This window comes from Myxine glutinosa, chromosome 2 (assembly GCF_964187855.1).
Source record: "Myxine glutinosa chromosome 2, kmMyxGlut1.1, whole genome shotgun sequence".
Classification (NCBI taxonomy): Eukaryota; Metazoa; Chordata; class Myxini; order Myxiniformes; family Myxinidae; genus Myxine; species Myxine glutinosa.
In genome coordinates, this window is record NC_136262.1 from 197546372 (window position 1) to 197568479 (window position 22108).

Genomic DNA, 22108 nt, shown 5'->3' on the forward strand with positions numbered 1-22108 from the left:
CCTGGAGGGGGGAAGAGTGGAGGGAATAATAAAGGTGTGTCAAAGAGACCATTGAGCTGAATAGGTGAATGCATGACATAGAGAAAGGCAGCGCATTTGAAAGAATGAAGCAACAGACAAAGGGAGACTATTTCTTGGGATGTACTCATTAATAACTAAACTTGTAAGTATATTCCAAAAAATACCTCAAAAACATACTTGCATTACTTACATCTCAAGGGATTCTCCAGCTTTGGACATCATTATTCTCATCAGAGTGGCAGCTGCAGTATATTTTCAGTGTGTAACTATTTGTACATGTACAGTGCCATCCATAAGTATTGGAACAGTGAAATCAAATTTGTTATTATTGCTATATTCAGGAAATTAGGATTTGAGATCAAAAGATAAATATGAGGCAAGAGGACAGAAGGTCAGCTTATATTTCTTCATATTTCTATGTATACATGTTTTACTTGCAGAACAACAGCACTTTTTATGTTCAGTCCCCCCATTTTAGGCATGCATAAGTATTGGAACAGATTAAGGCAAAGTAAATTAAAGTAGTATCAGAGTTGGTATTTGGTTACAAATCCCTTGCATGCAGTAACTACATCGAGCATGTGACCCAGCGACATCACATAACTCTTGGTATCTTCCTGCTTTGCCAAGCCTATACTGCAGCCACTTTCAGTTGTTGTTTGTTTTGGGGGTTTCTGACTTTAGTCTCCTCTTCAGCAAGTGAAATGCATGCTCCGTTTAATTTAAATCAGGAGATTGACTTGGCCAGTCTAAAACTTCCCCTTTTATACCCGATGAACTCTTTGGTTGTGTTGGCAGTGTGTTTTGGGTCATCGTCTTGATGCATAGTGAAGCGCCGCCCAATGGGTGTGGAGGCATTATATTGTACATAGACAGACAAAATGTTCTGTACACTTCTGAATTTATTCTGCTGCTGCCATCATTAGTTACATCATCAATAAAGATGAGAGAGCCAGTCCAGAGGCAGCTCTACAATCGCAAGCCATGACACTACCTCCACCATGCTTCACAGATGAGGTAATGTGCTTTGGATCATTCGCAGTTCCTTCCTTTCTCAATACTTTCACCATTCCATCTCTTTGGTAAAGGTTTATCTTGGTCTCATCTGTCCATAAAACTTTGTTCCAGAACTCTACTGGGTCATCTCTGTACCTCTTGGGAAATTCTAATCTCACCTTTCTATTTTTGGTTCTGATAAGAGGTTTGCATCTTGCGATGTAGCCTTTGTAATTCTGCTGTTGAGGTTTTCTGCAAGCGGTAGATTGTGATACATTCACCCCTGCACTCTGTAGGTTGTTGGTGATGTCACTGACAGTTGTTTTAGGGTTTTTTCACATCTCTGATGATTTTTCTCTCATCAACTGCAGTTGTTTTCCTTGGCCGACATGGCCGTTGTCTATCGCTAAGTACACTAGTGGTTTCTTTCTTTTTCAAGATATTCCAAATTGTTGTATTTCCTATGCCCAAATTTTGTGCTATTGTTATAATTGAATTGTTCTGTTCTTTCAGTTTCCAAATTACTTTATTTTCTTTCATAGACAGTTCTCTGGTCTTCATGTTTGTTTATGCCTACTGATTCCAAAGGAAGACTCCCAAGGCAAAGGCAAAGGCTAAAACCAAGACTAGACATTCACAGCTGATTTATGTGTGAACAATCAATACAACAAGAAACACATGTCAGTAATTTGTTCCAATACTTACAATGCTTACCTAAAATGGGGGTTATGAACATAAAAGTGCTATCATTCCACAAAAGTAAAACATATATGTACAGAGAAATACGAAAAAATAAAAGCTTCTTTTCTGTACTCTCGCCTCATATTCATATTTTGATCTCAAATCTAAATTTATTGAGTATATAGCAATAACAACAAATTTCACTTCACTATTGCAATACCTATGGAGAACATTGTCATGGGGACCGCAAGGCTAACCCCCGCTCTTGCAGGGAAAATGGCCTTAAAATGCCTGTTGTTGTTGTTGTTGTTGTATTGCAATACCTATGGAGGGCAGTGTATATAGCTAAACAAATACAGTAAATCAAAGCCTGGTTTGTCAAAGACCTCTTGCTGCCAAGTGCTTTTTTTTAGGAGAGCAAACAAATGAAAGTTACAAGGTGACAAACCTGGAATGCAAAGTAGATTTGGTAGGACGTCATAACCCACGTTCTGCAGAGGAGCCATCGTCAGTGGTGCTGGTCATGGGCGAGTGTCGTCACAAAGAAGGACGACACCATTTGACAAGTGATGAACTACTTTCTTATCAATTTAGATGACATTAGCATTTCATGCTAATGAAATCACAACTCAGTTCCCAATTATATTTGGTTTAACTCCATCACAGAGGTGGTGAAAGTACTACTGTGTATCGATGGCTCTCCTTCCTTCATAAATCTAAATGCAATTCATTTCTCACATTATGGCAAAACAAAGATGCCGTCGCCTTGCCAGAGGAAAGTTCAATTGTGAACTTCTTCAGCGATGGAGATTTACCATCAATTGGATGCTTGCCCCATTTTCGCCAAGTGTTGTGGTGCATCCACGTTTCGTCTCGGGTCAGACGAATGATTGCGATAACAATCATTGCCTTTTTGACCAAATAGAGCAGAAAACTCGGAACAAACCTCGATACGAATCGCAATGCTTTTTTTTTTGCCCAAATGTCAATCATCTTGGCACCCCTCTTGCACCAACTTTTCAGAAGTTTAACTTATACAGGATGGATTCAACATGTGTACTTAATACAGACTTCCACTCATGAATTGAGAGGATGAAGACACTCTTCGATCAGTCAAAATTATGTATTCGAGGACTTTTTTGAGGTCATTTAACCAGGATCGCCTAAATTGAGAAAAATGCTCACTCCATGTTTATGAACAATAACCAAATGCATAATATGACTAGAGTGAAGTCAATGGTGTTCCATTGCAAATCCCCACGCTTCCCACCTAAAGCAGAGTTGAAAGATGGCAAAAGGTTCCACTGGGAATGACCCAATATCAAATTTTTGGCCCAAGTGACCCCAACTCCCCACCCCCCGTGGCATGAACCGGAGGTCAAATCGAAAAAATGGTTAAATATTTCCCAGTCAGCCCAACGGTTAACACCACTGGATGACAAATAGCCGTAACGGTCCTTAATTCCAAGACGTGTAGCCGAAACTGGCGATTGGTCCATCGCGCACGAGTGAGGGGACCAAAGTGCTTAACTTGACGGAGCACACGGGGGTTGATTCCCAAAACCCACAACGACTAAACACACACGACACACCAAATGAAAGTACCACGATAATTATTTAATGAAACTAAATGTAATGCGATAAAAATGAAAGGTGAGGTAAATCTAATATCTAATTTGAGATGTCTCCATCAGACACAAATACACAACAGGGGAATGATAAAATAAAATAAATTGTTTTCTCTAGTTGGCCGGCACTCAGCTTGCTCAACAAGATCGTCAAATTAAGTCAGCAGTACAAAGTGGCCCGAAGCCGCTCGCGCACGAAACGCACAAGCAATGGCGCTGAGGGCTCTCCACAGCCCCACGTACATGAGGTAACTACTGCGGGCAGTCCTCTTTCGGTCCACACTCCATCCAAAGTGCCAAGAGCCCCACAAACTGACACGAACACCTCCTCCTCGCGATCTTAAAAATTCCACATCGCTCTCTCTCTCTCTCTCTCAGCACCAGCGTACCGTACCAAGCCAGAAGGGCCTGCACAAAAGTGACCAACAGAGGACAAAAGACCAGACCGAGAGAGTCTTCTTCTTTCTGCTCTCGAACCTTCTCGCTCTGACATCACACCGACCAATGGCCGAGCTCCATCGAATCGCCCGATGGTCTTGCTTGACCAATGACGAACTTTGGGGCGCGGCCTGTCGGTTATGATCATTTTGGAGGCGGGGTTTAGCCCGATCGGGAATGATCTGGGTTCTGTCGGCAGTTATGCCGGTTATGGTTGGTTAATAGATGGTTGTTGTTATTGTTGCTGTTGTAACGAGCGTGAGTTTTTATGGCCGGCCTTGTTATAATTGTAAAAACATAGGGAAAAACCACAGGGAGCAATCACAGACTGGGGAAAAATAACTTTAATCCCTACCTAGTTAACATAGCTCAACCCCTCGTGTGAAGACACAAACAATCTTAAGCTCCAGTTTCCCTGCTTAATACATCGAGATGTCTCCTACGCATCTACGGTCCATGCTATTACTATACAATCCTACCTTTACTATGGTGATTAATCATCTACGCCCACAAACGTAAAAAAATATTTAATGCATCCCCCAATGCTGATTGCACATACAAAGTTTTTTTAAATTAAAATGCTGTTGCATTTTTTGGTATTTGACCATTTGACCACGCCCCAGGGGACGGGCCCAAAAAAGATACTGCTCTCACACAATCTTGCCATGTGGCTGATCATAACTACCAAGTTTGGTGAATTTCGTGAATTTCGGAGATAGTGTGACGGACGGACAGACAGACAGACCCGATTAAAATATCCCCCCCCCCCTTTTTTTTTTTTAAAGTGTGGGGATAATACCACTACAGGCTTACTGAAACTTACCAACGACTGTAAAGGCACATCCTTAGCATGGCCAGCCTTGATCTTGGCTTCCTCCATCATGCTGTTTATCACCTCCACACACTTATCCATCCCTACAAGCTGTTACACAAGGACAGAATTATTTCATTATCCACAAAAGGATAACTTGTATTCAGTTTTTCTACAGGGAGTTCCAGATGAAATGTCACGATTTTACACATTTAGTATAAAAGCACTATTGATGATACAAGCATAAAGTTAATACCACTGTATATGTTCAAAAGCATGATGGTCTGAGAATCGATGACGAGTCTGTGGCATCATTTTGGGAAGGCGTGACCGAACAGCTGATGCATTGCCGCCTGTAGCTTCAGGCAGGAATCTTTGTAAGTTGTTCAGGGTGCTGGGAAGAAACATACAACTTGTCACAATACCCTACGAGATACCAGTGTAGACAATGGTACCACTCACTATACAGAGGGAAGTCACAAGCTTTGCTTCATGTTGCATTGTTTTTGTCCACATGTGGCATTTGTAGATGGATACCATGGTTGACCGCAGGCTGACTGTACAGCAGAAAAACAAGGTTGTTGAGTGATTCATTGACACAAAGTCCACTGTGACAGCAAAACCGCATTCAGGAAGCAGTTCAATAACCCATAGTGCCAAACTGGAAGTTTGTTCATAGATTTGCACGACAATTTCAGAACAAAGGCAATGTGTATGGAGAAGCACACAGTCACCAGATGACCGTGTGAACCAATGAAACCGTGCAGCATATTCATTGTAGTTTGAGTGGTGGTTCATATGCAGCTTGCAGCTATGGACCCCAGGAGGTATGGACCACAGGAAACCCCCATAGCTGTTCATATGCAGCTATGGGGGTTTCCATAGGAGGGAGACTGCAAGATGGACCCCAGGACTGTGGACAACGTGAAAACTGTGATTCAGGATTGCACGCGCCATATTAGCAAAGACACTTTTGGAAGTTATGGATGCATGTGGACAACGTGTGCATATGGAGACATGTGCTGTGCCGAATAGCTACGGTGGTAATACCCTTCCTTACATGCAAGTAGGCTTGCCTCTCTACAGGGGTACCACTTTTTTGTTTTCCATTAATATTTAATTATTAATGCCAAAGGTGTCACAAAAATAAAATCATGGCGTTTCATCCGGAACACCACGCACAGAGTCCCCACAAACACATTTTCTGACAGAGTAACACACACAATGTGCTAAGTCGCGGAAACTAACAATTTGACACAAAAGAAAACCAGGAACAGAAAAGTTCAAAGTTGGACATCTCATGGTAGTGCAAGGAGAAGAGTGGCGTACCCAATGGTTTGTTGAATGTCCCTCAACCGATGCTAGCAGGGAGCCATGTTCAGATAGAATAACTCCCTTGGAGCTTGTGCCGCCCCTGAAGGAAGACATAAAGTTAATTCCCATTATTCCCACAATGCCCAAGCAATAAACACAAGCACCATTTGCCATATATCAATTAAATCATGTCAAAATGTTTATATTCATGTTTGCAGTTTAGTTGTAGTTTGACTTTGATGAATTTATAGTCCACTTTCTCATTATTGGACTATTCATCAATCAGAAAGTAAATCACAACTCTAAAATGGCCTCCTCCAGGGCAGGATGTGCACTTCAACTGCAAACTTAGGTTTTCCTCTGTGGACTGATGTTTCTGAATGCCATCTTGCACTCCGGAGAGGCAGTTGAGTCCTGGATTGTAATGTCGCGCTCCTTTCCCTTTAACAGACGGGATAACATCCGTTCGCTCGTCTAACGTAACCGGTTTCATTTCCCTCTAACCAATAGGTTGAGGACAAAAGGGTGATAGTAGACCATGGGATTTTTTTTTTTTTTGTATACTGAATCGAGGCTCGTGAAAGAGCTAACATTTATTTCACAAACAAATCAACCAGACAAACAAAATATACAAAAAGAGGGAGCGGAAGACAAGATGGGGAGAGAAGGGGAAGCACACAACCACAACATTTAAGAGCAGGGAGAAGTGTGGGAGGGAGAGGGCTTGGGGGCAGGGAGGCGTGGGAAGGGGAGGGGGGGGGGGGGAAGAGGTATAAAACACAAGGGGACCGAAATTAGCGGGGGTAGAAAAGGTCAAGGTTTTGGATGGGGGAGGATAAGAGATGGTGGTGAACAGCTGTTTTAAAGACTTGGAGGGTGGAGTGGGATTGAAGAGAGTGAGGGAGTTTGTTCCAGAGCCGGGAGAAAAGAGGAATGAAGGAGTGAAGGTGAGCAGAAAGTCTTGATTTTGGCAGTTTAACCATAAGAGGGTTGCAGGCAGATCTTGTGCGACCTGTAGGAATATTTGCGGGACAGAGCCCAGAGAGAGCTGGGGGGGCAAGGCCAGAGAGGAGTCGGTAGAAGACGGAAAGACCACCAACCTGCCTGCGGTGAGTGAAAGGCCCTTGGAGTTAGCTTCATCGCGGGAGATTCCAATGATTCTGAAATGACCACTAAAATTGTTCATTTTCGTGGGGCCTCCTCTCAAACCATACAAAAATGGTTACTGAGGTTATTTGAGGGTGCTGAATCCAAATATGAATGTTGCCAATCCTGAAAATTGCACGTTTTTATGATATAAGCATTTATAATGTGTTATATTGTTTTTTCAGCTTAATTTCTTCATCGTGTATTTAAAACCATGTAAAAATGCAGGTATTTGGGGATTAAAAGGAGATTAATCAAAAAAACGAATGCTGCCAATCCCCACACTAGGCTTGGCCATATATTCTTTACTTTATAATGTATTTACATTTATTTATGTATTTTAATGTTTTTTCTTTTTGGGGGGGGGGGGGGGGGAAGAATATGTGGGGGTACATACATTATTACTCTTAAATGGGTTTATTACTACTCTTAAATGGGTTTATTATTACTCTTAAATGGGTTTATTGTCACTTAAATGGGTTTATTGTTACTCTTAAATGGGTTTATTGTTATTTTTAAATGGGTTTATTGTTACTCTTAAATGGGTTTATTGTTACTCTTAAATGGGTTTATTGTTACTCTTAAATGGGTTTATCGTTACTCTTAAATGGGTTTATTATTACTCTTAAATTGGTTTATTTTTACTCTTAAATGGGTTTATTGTCACTTAAATGGGTTTATTGTTACTCTTAAATGGGTTTATTGTTATTTTTAAATGGGTTTATTGTTACTCTTAAATGGGTTTATTGTTACTCTTAAATGGGTTTATTGTTACTCTTAAATGGGTTTATTGTTACTCTTAAATGGGTTTATTATTACTCTTAAATTGGTTTATTATTACTCTTAAATGGGTTTGCTTTTACTCTTAAATGGGTTTATTATTACTCTTAAATGGGTTTATTGTTATTTTTAAATGGGTCTATTGTTACTCTTAAATGGGTTTATTGTTACTCTTAAATGGGTTTGTTATTACTCTTAAATGGGTTTAAGGATGCTGAATGCAAACATGAATGTTACTTGGCTTGAAAAATTAATTCTGCTCACATGCATTGTATGGTTTGGTTTTAATAATATAATGTACATATATACTATATAGGCCGACAATGTTTTATTGTATCTTCCAAGGACATACATGTACATGTGTACCGGAACCCTCTGGTGCGAGGAAAACTGACAAGCAGTTTCATAACTGCTAAGCATTGAAATAACATCCTTCATAATGGCAGTCTTCAAATTGATTTTTAAATCATTTGTGATATAAATGAATTATTATTCTTTATTGAATTATCAACAACAACAACAACATGCATTTTAAGGCCATTTTCCCTGCTAGAGCGGGGGTTAGCCTTGCGGTCCCCATGACAATCTTCTCCATTTTGACCTATTTTCTGCATCTCTCCTTGTTAACCCCCTTGCCCGCATTTCTTCTTCCACCATCTTTAGCCAAGTCTTTCTCGGTCTTCCCCGTCCTCTACTTCCTTCTACATTCATTTCCATCACTCTTCTCAACCAGTCACTTTCATCCTTCCTCAACACATGACCAAACCATCTCAACCTGTTCCTCTTCAGAGCATCAATCACAGGGTCTATTCCCATCATCTTTCGCAATTCATCATTTGTCTTCCTCTCTTTCAACGATACTCCGCACATCCACCAAACCATTCACATTTCCACCCTTTCCACCCTTTCCAGCCTTCGTTGCTGCTCTACGTTCATTACCCATGTCTCGCTCCCATAAATCAGAACACTTCTCACACATGCAGCATACACCTTTCCCTTCAGCTTCAACGACACTCCCCTCCTCATCAGCACGCCACTCAGTTCCCAAAACTTCTTCCATGCACATCTCACTCCAGCAACCGTGGCAGAGTCTGATCCACCTTCTCCATTCAGCATGTCTCCGAGGTAGGAAAATGTTTTCACACCTTCCAGCTTCATGCCGTCTCCAAGATCCAACTCAACATTTCCTCCATCTGCAGCTCCCTCTGTGCACACCTTACATTTGAATGTAGCTGCCACACTGGTTAATGACCCTCTCAGACCACTGCATTTTTGATGAACCCACTCAGCGCACATTGTACATTGAATGGAGTTCACTCCGACACCCTTCCTGCACACAACACATGGCCACTTCCCAGTTCTTTCCACCTCACCACATGCTTTACCACTTGACATCACCTTCGTCTTTCCGATATTCACCTTCAGACCTTTTGTCTCCATACATTCCTTCCACTTGTTCATCTTTTCCTTAAGTCCATCCATACTTTCCGCAATCAACACCAGATCATCTGCATACAACAACTCCCACGGTAAACCTTCCTTTACGTTCTGAGCCAGCAGCTCCATCACAGCTACAAATAGTAGTGGACATAGTACCTACCACTGATGCACTCCCACCTTCACCTCAAACTCACCACTGTTCACGTCCTTCGTCCTTACAGTTGTGCGCGCTCTTTTGTACATTGCCATCACTACTCTGATCAACCATTCCTCCACTCCTAACTTCCTCAATGCCCATGTCAATACTTCGCGTGGAACCCTATCGAATGCTTTCTCCAGATCAACAAACCCAAGAAACAACTTCTTCCTCTTCTCCATGTACTTCTCCTGCAACTGCCTCCCAATAAAGAGAGCGTCTGTCGTTCCTCTTCCTGGCATAAATCCAAACTGTATTTCGTCGATCTTCACCTTCTTCCTTATCCTCCTGTCCATCACCCTTTCCAATACCTTCATTCCATGCTCCAATATCTTTATCGCTCAGTACGAGCCACATTCCAGAGGGTCACCTTTCCCCTTGTATAGAGGGACGAGGGTACTCAGTTCCCAATCCACTGGAATGCGGCCTTCTTTCACCACCAGATTGCAGATCTCTGTCATTCTCTTCACACCCAAATTTCCCGCTGCCTTCAACATATCTCCCACAACTCCCGTCGGCCCTCCCGCTTTTCTACTCTTCATTGCTTTTATCGCTTCCTCAACTTCCTTCTCAGTTATCTTCTCTGCCGGTCCTAAAACTGGGTTACTCTCTATGTTGTCATCCCATTCATTCTCTGTATTCAACAGCATTTCCATATATCTTTTCCATCTTCCTTTAATTCCATCTGGGTCCACAATGATTTGTCCCACTTCATCCTTCAAGCAACTCACCTCCATCACATCACACCTCTCTTTCGCTATCTGCTTTGCAATCCTGAATACCGCTCTCTGACCCTCTTCCGAATCCAAGCGTTCTCCGAACATTTTCCTGCATGCCTCCTGTGCCTTTGCGACCTCTTTCTTTGCAGCCTTCTTGGCTGCCTTATAACTTTCATGCTCTGCCTTTTCTGCCCCCATACCCTTCGCCTTCTGCCACTCCTTGAACTTCTTTCTCTTCTCGTCAATCTTCTTTCCAACTTCATCATCCCACCACCATGTTTCCGAGTGCCTCGGTGGTCCTTTTGTCCATCCACATACCTCACCAACGGCTCCCAACAGACTATCTTTCATTGACATCCAACCACTTTCAAGCTCAACCATATCATCCTCCACCATACGCAGCCTCTCTTTTAATGCCTCCCTCACTGTCACCTCTTTCAGCCTCCACACCTTCATTCTCGTTTGGTACTTCACCCACCGAGCTCTCCTCGCACCTTTCACCCTTATGTCGCAGACAACCAAGTGGTGCTGTGAAACAGCCTCCTCCCCCGGGATCACCTTTGTGTCCCGGAGGTGGCCCCTATCTCGCCTACGCACCATCAGGTAGTCAACGGTTGTCGTCGACCCACCTGACGTGTATGTAACAAGCTTATTATCCTCTTTCTGGAACTGAGTATTACAAATCAACAATTCAGCTCCATCAGCAAACTCCAAAATCCTTTCACCTTCTCCATTTCTCACACCATATCCGTAACCCCCATGAACTCCCTCAAAACCGTCCATACTCCTTCCCACATGTCCATTTTTTATTTTTATTTTTTGGTATTTTTTTTTTGTATACAAGACCGAGGCTCGTGAAAGAGCGAACATTAATCACACAGAAAGACAAACCGACACATAAAACATCGGGAGCGGTAGACAAGATGGGGAGAGAGGGGGGAGGACACAAACACAACATTTGAGAGCAGGGACCGAGAGACATGGAGACATCGAGAGATCTGAGAGAGGGCGAGGGCTTTGGGGGGGGGGGGGGGAGGGTGGGCATGGGAAGGGGGCGGTGGGAGAGGTATAAAACATATGGACACTGCCAGGACTTCCAGGAAAGAAGTTGGAATTTCAAACAAGGTGGATCTGGGGTGAATTAGCGGGGGTAGAAAAGATCAAGGTTTTGGATGGGGGAAGATAAGAGATGGTGGTGAACAGCTGTTTTAAAGACCTGGAGGGAGGAGTGGGATTGAAGGGAGTGAGGGAGTTTGTTCCAGAGGCGGGAGAAAAGAGGAATGAAAGAGTGAAGGTGAGCAGAGAGCCGAGATTTCAGCAGTTTAACCATCAGAGGGTTGCTGGCAGATCTTGTGCGACCTGTAGGAATATTTGGGGGACAGAGCACAGAGAGAGCTGGGGGTGCAAGGCCGGAAAGGAGTCGGTAGAAGACAGAAAGACCACCTACCTGCCTGCGGTGAGTGAGTGAAAGGCCCTCAGAGATAGCTTCATCGCGGGAGATTCCAATAATTCTGAAAGCTTTGGTTTCAACAGCGTGAAGCCGAGCTAGGTGTGAGGCAGGAGCACCGGCCCATAGGGGAGAACAGTATTCCATTGAGCTGCGGATGAAAGCCTTGTATGTGGTGAGGAGCTCAGGTGTGCCGAGGAAGGACTTCGCACGACGGAGGATGCCCAGTCGGCGACTGGCTTTGGAGGCCAGATTTGAAATGTGGTTTTCCCAAGAAAGATCATGGCAGATAGTGAGACCCAAAAGCTTGAGCGACAGAACTTCTTGGAGAGGATTGTTGAGAAAGTAGATGGGAGGGTTGTCCAGTCGATCTTTTCAGAGAGACATAGTAAGAGTGTGAGATTTGTCAGGATTGAAAGACATGTTCCACTTGTTTGACCAGTCTGTGATTTTGTCCAAGTCTTCAGAGAGTGAGGAGGCTGCAGACTGCTGATCTGAGGGAAGAGGAATGGAGCGGCAGAGAGTGGTCTCCTCCTACCAAAACAACTTCCTCATCTTTCACGTTTTCCATCAGCTTCTCTATAGCACACCAGAACATGTCCTTCTCTTCATCGCTCCGACCAACCTGCGGAGCATATCCCGAGATGATGTTCACCAAGAGCTTTCCAATCATCATTTTCACCATCAACCTTTCACTCACTCAAGTCACACTCACCACACTGTCCACAAACTCCTCAGAAAACAGGACACCAACACCATTCACGCCCTCCGAGCACCCTTGCCACACAAACTTGTATTTCTGTCCCTGCCTACCCTTCACCATTCTCACACCACTTCCCTTCCATCTCGTCTCCTGCACACAACATATGTCCACTCTTCTTCTGACCAATACTTCCACCACTTCTCTTGATCTCCCTGTCATTGTCCCTACATTCCATGTCCCAAATCTCAGAAAATCTTCAAAATAAATCCAAATCTTCAAAAAAAAGAAACCATCCTTCAAAAAATGCACCATCCTTCAAAAAATGCACCATCCTTCCAAAATGCACCATCCTTCCAAAAATGCACCATCCTTCCAAAAATGCACCAACCTTCCAAAAATCACCATCCTTCCAAAAATCACCATCCTTCAAAAAATCATCCTTCAAAAATTCACCATCCTTCAAAAATTCACCATCCAAAAAAATGCACCATGCTTCAAAAAATGCACCATAATTTATGAATCATCCATCATCCTACAAAAAAAATGCACCATCCTTCAAAAAATGCACCATCCTTCAAAAAATGCACCATCCTTCAAAAAATGCACCATCCTTCAAAAAATGCACCATCTTTCAAAAAAATGCGCCATCTTTCAAAAAAATGCACCATCCTTCAAAAAATGCACCATCCTTCAAAAAATGCACCATCCTTCAAAAAATGCACCATCCTTCAAAAAATGCACCATCCTTCCAAAATGCACCATCCTTCCAAAATGCACCATCCTTCCAAAATGCACCATCCTTCAAAAATACACCATCCTTCAAAAATACACCATCCTTCAAAAATACACCATCCTTCAAAAATGCACCATGCTTAAAAATTTCACCATCCTTCAAAAATTCACCATCCTTCAAAAATTCACCATCCTTCAAAAATTCACCGTCCTTCTAAAATTCATCATCCCTCAAAAAATTCACCACTCTTCAAAAAATTCACCATTCTTCAAAAAAATTCACCACCCTTCAAAAACATGCACCATCCTTCCAAAGCGCACCATCCTTCCAAAGCGCACCATCCTTCCAAAGCGCACCATCCTTCAAAAATGCACCATCCTTCAAAAATTCACCATGCTTAAAAAATTCACCATCCTTCAAAAAATTCACCATCCTTCCAAAAATGCACCATCCTTCCAAAAATGCACCATCCTTCCAAAAATGCACCATCCTTCCAAAAATGCACCATCCTTCCAAAAATGCACCATCCTTCCAAAAATGCACCATCCTTCCAAAAATGCACTATCCTTCCAAAAATGCACCATCCTTCAAAAAATGCACCATGCTTCAAAAATTCACCATCCTTGAAAAAAATGCACCATGCTTCAAAAAATGCACCATAATTTATGAATCATCCATCATCCTACAAAAAAATGCACCATCCTTCAAAAAATGCACCATTCTTCAAAAAATGCACCATCCTTCAAAAAATGCACCATCCTTCAAAAAATGCACCATCTTTCAAAAAAATGCACCATCCCTCCAAAATGCACCATCCGACAAAAATGCACCATGCTTAAAAAATTCACCATGGTTAAAAAATTCACCATCCTTCAAAAATTCACCATCCTTCAAAAATTCACCATCCTTCAAAAATTCACCATCCTTCAAAAATTCATCATCCCTCAAAAAATTCACCATTCTTCAAAAAAATGCACCATCCTTCAAAAAAATGGACCATCCTTCAAAAAAATGGACCATCCTTCAAAAATGCACCATCCTTCAAAAATGCACCATGCTTAAAAAATTCACCATCCTTCATAAATTCACCATCCTTCAAAAATTCACCATCCTTCTAAAATTCATCATCCCTCAAAAAATTCACCACTCTTCAAAAAATTCACCATTCTTCAAAAAAATGCACCATCCTTCAAAAAAATGCACCATCCTTCCAAAGCGCACCATCCTTCCAAAGTGCACCATCCTTCCAAAAATGCACCATCCTTCCAAAAATGCACCATCCTTCCAAAAATGCACCATCCTTCAAAAAATTCACCATCCTTCCAAAAATTCACCATCCTTCCAAAAATGCACCATCCTTCCAAAAATGCACCATCCTTCCAAAAATGCACCATCCTTCCAAAAATGCACCATCCTTCCAAAAATGCACTATCCTTCCAAAAATGCACCATCCTTCCAAAAATGCACTATCCTTCCAAAAATGCACCATCCTTCAAAAAATGCACCATGCTTCAAAAATTCACCATCCTTGAAAAAAATGCACCATGCTTCAAAAAATGCACCATAATTATTTATGAATCATCCATCATCCTACAAAAAAAACATCGTTAATTAACCATCATTAAGAAATCATGTACATGTACTTTCGACTTAATGTACTGATCTAAATAAATGTCCCCAGAGACAATGCAATGATTTTCAAATTGGCAACTATCTCAATGTGTTCACCATAACGTAACATCCAAAACCTTGATCTTTTCTACCCCTGTTAATTCACCCCAGATCCACGTTTTTGAAATACCGACTTCGTTTTTTTTTTTTTTAACCTCTCCCACCCCTCCCCCCTTCCCATGCCTCCTCCCCCCAACAGATCTCCCGATGTCCCTGCTCTCCATCTTGTCTTCCACCCCCTTTATCATATGTTCAATGTTTTATGTGTCAGTTTGTCTTTTTGTGATCAATGTTCGCTCTTATACGAGCCTCGATCTTGTATACAAAAAAATAAGTAAAAAAAGAAACATGGGCATATCACATTTTTCAAATGTATGTCCTTGAATTTTGGGGATGTTTATTTAGAGCGATAGGTGTACTTAAAGAAAAAAACAACCTTTGACAAATTTATTACAAGGAAATAATCTCTTAGTGTTTAATACTTAGCAGAAATTCAGATCAAGTACAATTTCACCTACATTGATAATTATATGTATTCTTGTTATAATGTCGATAACATCCATCTATTTCCCAGGACACATCCAGGAATCCAGGAATTTACATCCCAGGAATGTGACATCTTAACTTTTAACTACTTCGTACATCCATCAATCACATCCTCTTTTTAATTTTTGTACATGTAATAAGTCTTGTACAGGTAACAACCAGGTTTGGTTTGGGGCTAAATATCCACTGATAGTAAGGGAAACATATGAAAATCTGTTAACTAAATTGTTACCAAAAAATTTCTTCACCAATATGTTTGTAAAGGTGTGTAATAACATGTGTTAAAATGTTGAAGGTCAACTCCCGTGGGAAACCCAGAAAAAAAGCTGTTGAATTCGGGTACCGAAAAATTATTTTCGAGAATTTTTATTTTTTAAAATCGGCCCTTAAGTAACTTATGAGGGGTCAAATAAGGGTTTTTCATGATTCTGAGTTGATTGTTAACATTTATATTTCACCACAGACACTCCTTTGTGGAAAAATAATTTCTAAATATATCTCATTTTCTACTTTGCAGGACATGGAGTCTAGCAATATGGATTAAGACGTTACTCCACCTGTGCTCAATTGCTTCATCTGTGCACGCTCGGATACACCAGCTGAAAGGCTCATACAGGCAACTCCAAAGGGATACTCAACTTTATTGAAACAAGCAGAAACTGTCGAAAATGTTACTGTTGTGGAACATATGAAGGAGGCTCAAAAGGAAGGAAAACTGAGGTACCACCAGAAGTGTAAAAATGATCTGTACAACAACTTTGTTGCAACCACCAAGAAGTCAGCTCAAGCATCAAAGGCAGAGAAAGAGTCATCAAAGTTGAAGAGAAGACGCATTACTTGTGAGTTCAGTTCATCAACTGGCTGCAGTTCTAGAAGATCACAGTCAGTTGACCTCCTGTATAAGGATGTATGCATTCTTTGCAACCAACCAGCCCAGCTCTACAAAAATAATCCAGCACAAGCTAGAAAGAAATACAGAGTGCCAGATAATTTGACTGCAGATACACTGAAGGCAAGCTTGCTGAAGACAGCACGGGGTCGCGGGGATGACTTGGGCACTGAAGTCACTGGACGCCTGGAAGGGATCAACGACTTGGTAGCAGAAGAAACACTGTACCATTTGCGATGCAAACTTATGTTTGCGAGAGGTGACAGTTTGTCCAAGACTGATGAGGAAGGAAAAAGGAAGAGAGGACAGAGGAGTATTGATGAGGAGCGAGAGGCAGTTTTTATTGAATTCTACGAATGGTTAGACTCAGAATTAGAGCATGGGGTAATGAACATGGACCAAGTCCATGAAAAGCTGCAGGAGTTTGATCAGTTACCAGAGAAGAGCCTTTCTTATTCAAAGCATTGGCTAAAGATAAAACTTCTAGAGAAATACGAAGACACCTTGTATTGCACAACACAGGAAAGAAGGGCAGATGTACTCTGTCTCAAAGATGGCACCGACAATATTCTGCGAGTGCATCATGCTAATCTTGACCATGGAGATGAGAAGACTCAGATCATAAAGACGGCACTCAAGTTCATATCCAATGATATTGCCTTGATTGATTTAGGTCCAAAGTCATACCCCACCACACACAGTATGACTGACATCGATAGTCAGCTGACACTTGTTCCTGCAAGCCTTCAGATGTTCTTGAGACCGATTGTCAAGACAGACGAAAGAGTTGCCGTTTGGGGGCAGAATTTTATTAAGGCCTGTCGACCTCGGTCTGGAGTATTGCCACACCAAATGGGGCTTGCCATACAACTTGATCATAGATTTGGGTCAAAATGGATGCTCAACAAGTTCCACCGGCTGGGATACACTGAGTCTTACACAGAGACACAAAACTACAAATACTGCTTCCTTAATAGTAGGAGTGGAGATGATGTTCCAGATACTTCTGGCACTCTTGACACCATTGTGGATGAAACCGATGAACAGATCAATGATGAGGTTGCGGTTGATGCTGTGCTTGAGGATCAATCAGTGATGACAGCCAAAGTGCCAGCCAGTGAAAGTGAATTGTCAAGTAATGATCAGGTGGTCTTTATGGAGGTTGGGGAAACAAACAATGCAGTCACTCAGTTTGTTGGAGACAATATAGATTTAAACATTGTCTCTATTCATGGAAACACTCCCTTTCACTCAATGGGTTGGATCGAAGTCACCTCTCCGGCACCACCTTTGCCAGATCCACAGACAACAGCAGCTTTCCCCCGGGTGAAGTTGAAGGCACTCGACAAAGCTAAGATCCTGAGAGGAACTGAAGTAAAGATTATTCCATTTACGAACAGGAAACAGATAGGAACGAACGCGATCATGTTTCTCCCCCTCGCTGAGCTTTCCTCCTCCCTGGCTCATGATCAGCCACTCCTCATTTACCATGGACGAGATACTACATTGGGTGAAATTCGGTACAACATGTTCTCAAGGAAGGCAGCGGCAGGAGTGATCAAACCAGAGACTCTACCTCCAACAGAGGGTGCAGCTGCACAACATTCACTCCGTGCCTACCTGCAGACCCGGGACTGGATCCTTCTACAGAGCATGTCTCTGAACCCCAGTGACTATGGATGGACAATAGGTGTGCATGGGTATGAGCCAGTTACAACACTGGACCCCACGGCTCCTGAGGAGCTATTGCAGTTCACGAGCTGTAATTGTCATGGAGATTGCAGCAACCGGTGATGCAGCTGCAAGAAGAATGGGGTCACGTGCATCTCAGCCTGTGGAGTCTGTAATGGCATTACATGCAGAAACTGCAGTCATGATGTTGTTGAGTCTGAAGAAGACATAGACAATGACTGTTGAAACTTCTGACATTGTGAATGAGAAATAACTCGAGTATTATATATGTATGTGAAATAAAAGCTACTTTGTGTGTAAATGTAAAAGTGAAAATATAAATGTTAACAATCAACTCAGAATCATGAAAACCCCTTATTTGACCCCTCATAAGTTACTTAAGGGCCGATTTAAAAAAAAAAAAATTCTAGAAAATAATTTTTCGGTACCCGAATTCAACAGTTTTTTTTCTGGGTTTCCCACGGGAGTTGAACTTCAACATTTTAACACATGTTATTACACACCTTTACAAACATATTGGTGAAGAAATTTTTTGGTAACAATTTAGTTAACAGATTTGTGAAATATCTCATAAAATGCCCTTACTATGAGATTGTACGATAATTACAATGTAAAATTTGAAGTGTGATCATCTCGCAAAAGATTACTTGTGGCATTCAACAAACACAAATATCATAAAGGAGGATACCTTAATATTAATTCTGTCCTTATAAACACTCAACAAAAACGAATGAAACTAATCCTTGGAAACAAAGCCAATCAGGTTATCCTTAGAAAATACCCATCAAACTGATAAAAAGAACCCTACATATGAACACATACAAGTGAAGGAGGGGTTGGGTGAAGGAGAAGGATGGGGTTGGGTGAAGGAGAAGGAGGGGGTTGGGTGAAGGAGAAGGAGGGGTTGGGTGAAGGAGAAGGAGGGGTTGGGGGGAAGTGAAGGAGCGGTTGGGGGGAAGTGAAGGAGCGGTTGGGGGAAAGTGAAGGAGGGGGTTGGGTGAAGGAGAAGGAGGGGTTGGGTGAAGGAGAAGGAGGGGTTGGGGGGAAGTGAAGGAGCGGTTGGGGGGAAGTGAAGGAGCGGTTGGGGGAAAGTGAAGGAGGGGTTGGGTGAAGGAGAAGGAGGGGTTGGGGGGAAGTGAAGGAGGGGTTGGGGGAGAGTGAAGGAAGGGTTGGGGGAAAGTGAAGGAGGGGTTGGGTGGAGAAGGAAGAGTTGGGGAGGGGGGTAGTGAAGGAGCGGTTGGGGGAAAGTGAAGGAGGGGTCAGGGGAAGAGTTGGAGGGATTGGGGAAGTGAAGGAAGGATTGAGGGGAGGTGAAGGAGGGGGGCAGAAGGCAAGATAAGGAGTATGGTTGGGGTGAAGTGAAGGTGTTGGAGTGAAGAAAAGGAGTGGTTGGGATAAATGGATCGAGCAAAAGGACAACAAAGGGACGACAACAACAATGGCATGCACCACACACAAGGAGAGAATGCTGTAGGAGAGAATGAGAATAGCTTCTCAGCAAGTGCGGTAAAACTCATTCGTGTAAATGGTAGACCAATGAGGAGGTGGTGGTGGTGGTGGTGGTGTCGGAGTCGGTGGAGGTGTCGGAGGAGGTGGTGATGGTGGTGGTGGAGGAGGTTGTGGTGGTGGTGGAGGTGGTGGTGGTGGTGGAGGTGGTGGTGGAGGTGGTGGTGGTGGTGGTGGAGGTGGAGGTGGTGGTGGTGGTGGAGGTGGTGGTGGAGGAGGTGGTGGAGGAGGTGGTGGTAGTAGTAGTGGATGAAAACTCCAAATATTACGTTCGTGGAGGCTGAATTACATTTTTTTTTCAAGTGATCCTGAAGTTTGCGGAAGTAACTGAAACTTACAATTTACAAAGGCGTCCTCACAAAGATTCTTATTCTTTAGATTGGCTCCCTCAATTACCAGTTAAAAATCCATGACGTACGCGGAAGTGAGAACGATGCAAAGAACCTCATACTCATAGCTTCATATTCTACAAGCTATGGCGGTTTGTTATGACAAAGAAAATTTTATCTGTGATGAGACTACAATCTACATAGAACGACTTCTCTTACACGACCCGTGCACCGGGTGTGGGGGCGAATTACACAGTATACAGTGGCTCTGACACGTACAGTGTACACGACTGGATTAGACATACAGCAGCATTAGGCGAGATGCGTGGTGGGGTTTGGATGTATCGTATGAAAATGAAAAGAATTCCATCTTACCCCTCAATGCCTCCATACAAACGCGCCATTCCTGTCCAATGGATTATGTGCACGGCCTTTCTAAAAGGATAATTCACGCAAACACAACGCCTATAGAACTACTTGATAAAATCTGTAACACAAAATGTGAGTCGAAGAAACATGAAAGAAAAAATAATCATCATCTGAGCGAACAGCGTATGCATCACTATACACCGCCCAAATTTTTATTGTTGATTATAAAACAATTCTTTAAAATGGTGCACTTTAGAGTTCAGATAAACGAGTAGAACCCTTGTTCAACTCTGATGAGTGCCCGCTTTGAGTCTCGTGAGGTTGTAGTTCAGACCACTACAGATTTGGCGGGGGACTCCTGTCCTGGGAACCCCTGATACGAAATTGAAGCATTGAAGACCGAGCGATCCTGCGGATCATTAAGTAGGAGGGCTGTATCAGGTTTCAGAGCAATCAGTCAGTAAATAAAAGCCGGGTAGTGATTCCAATTTAGAGGGAGTGGGGCAACCACCCCTGGGAACCTCATTTTCTGAAATCGAAAAATCGAAACCTCAACGATTGTGCGGGATAATGCTTTGTATTCATGTCAAGTTTCAGAAAAACCACCTGGGGGATAAGGGAGGAGTATAAAAAATAGCCAAAAGTTCTTGGACGGACATCACGACCCATTTTATAACTATGAGTAGAAGTTCATCTCTGAGAATCGTGGCGAGATGACCTAAAAATGGCACCTGCTGCTTCGTTGGATGATGCTCATAAAGATGCAGCACAGACAAACAACCATTGCACAGTCCGAGGAGCCCACTGGCCTCCTGTGTTGAAGTTCCTTACAAGGAAACTTATATATTACACCCATATAAATAGAAAAGTTTTTCTATCCTTGCCCAAATATCCGACATTTCATTATCATTATCTATCTATAATTCCAGTAATCTCTGTACGTCTGTACGTCTGTACGTTTGTCTGTGACCGCTGTTTCTCGACAACCACGGGTCCGATATACTTTTAACTTGCCAGGTATATTGCTGGGGACCCGAGGATGTGCCTTTTCAAGGTTTCATATTAATCGGACAATTACTTACCGAGCTATGTCCAAAAAACGATTCAACCAATCAGAGAGCAGCGAACGATCGCGTGTGCCGAACGTGGAGGACACACTCTGCCTCGGATGGCACATTTGAGAGCGTATTCATTTATTTCACGTTTGCAAACGATGTTGGCGTTAAACTATGTTTTAAAACTAATAAAACCGAATTTGCGATTCATTCGCTTTCCTGCGCGTTTGTGCACGCGATGGCGATTTCTTTACCAAACTCCGGAAGCCGTTCGCTTTGGACCAAACCATTGCATGTAAATAGAGGGGGGGGATTGTCACCGTACTCGCAAGCCGTTCGCTTTGGACCAAACCATTTCATGTAAATAGAGGGGGGGGGATATAATTTTAGATATAGATATAGTACGGGCAATGCCCTAGTCTATCTATAATTCCAGTAATCTCTGTGTGTTTGTTTGTTTGTACGTTTGTCTGTGACCGCTGTTTCTCGACAACCACGGGTCCGACATACTTTTAACTTGCCAGGTATATTGCTGGGGACCCGAGGATGTGCCTTTTCAAGGTTTCATATTAATCGGACAATTACTTACCGAGCTATGTCCAAAAAACGATTCAACCAATCAGAGAGCAGCGAGCTATCGCGTGTGCCGAACGTGGCGGACACACTCTGCCTCGGATGGCACATTTGAGAGCGTATTCATTTATTTCACGTTTGCAAACTATGTTGCCGCTATGTTGGCGTTAAACTATGTTTTAAAACTAATAAAAACCATTTCATCTAAATAGAGGGGGGGGGGGGGGGGGGGGGATTGTCACTGTACTCGCAAGCCGTTCGCCGTTCGCTTTGGCGTTGCGAATGGACCAACACATTTCATGGACCAAACCATTTCATGTAAAGCGTTCGCCGTTCGCTTTGGCGTTGCGAATGGACCAAAACATTTCATGAACCAAACCATTTCATGTAAATAGAGGGGGGGATATAATTTTAGATATAGATAT

The 22108-nt window shown here is 42.6% G+C and overlaps 2 protein-coding genes across 12 annotated transcripts in view; one reads left to right on the forward strand and one right to left on the reverse strand.

The window, feature by feature from the left end:
• Positions 1-20247, reverse strand: part of NAGK (N-acetylglucosamine kinase) — a 48316-nt gene extending 28069 nt beyond the window's left edge. For 2 of the 11 annotated variants that reach the window (XR_013622446.1, XM_068106499.2), the window contains exons 1-3: positions 20062-20222; positions 5905-5989; positions 4588-4686 (exon numbers count right to left, since the gene is read on the reverse strand). Coding sequence is in view for 5 of the 11 variants with exons in the window: in XM_068106499.2 (XP_067962600.2) it covers positions 4588-4686; positions 5905-5989; positions 20062-20090 (213 nt within the window). In the remaining 6 variants the exon portion in view is untranslated. Of the gene's footprint in view, positions 1-4587; positions 4687-4831; positions 4970-5904; positions 5990-19695; positions 19951-20061 lie in introns of those variants that run through there. The other 9 variants (XR_013622445.1, XM_068106501.2, XR_013622448.1 and 6 more) reach the window with 8 other exon arrangements.
• Positions 1-22108, forward strand: part of ST3GAL5 (ST3 beta-galactoside alpha-2,3-sialyltransferase 5) — a 1112943-nt gene that overhangs the window by 116411 nt on the left and 974424 nt on the right. The gene's annotated exons all lie outside the window — the stretch shown is intronic.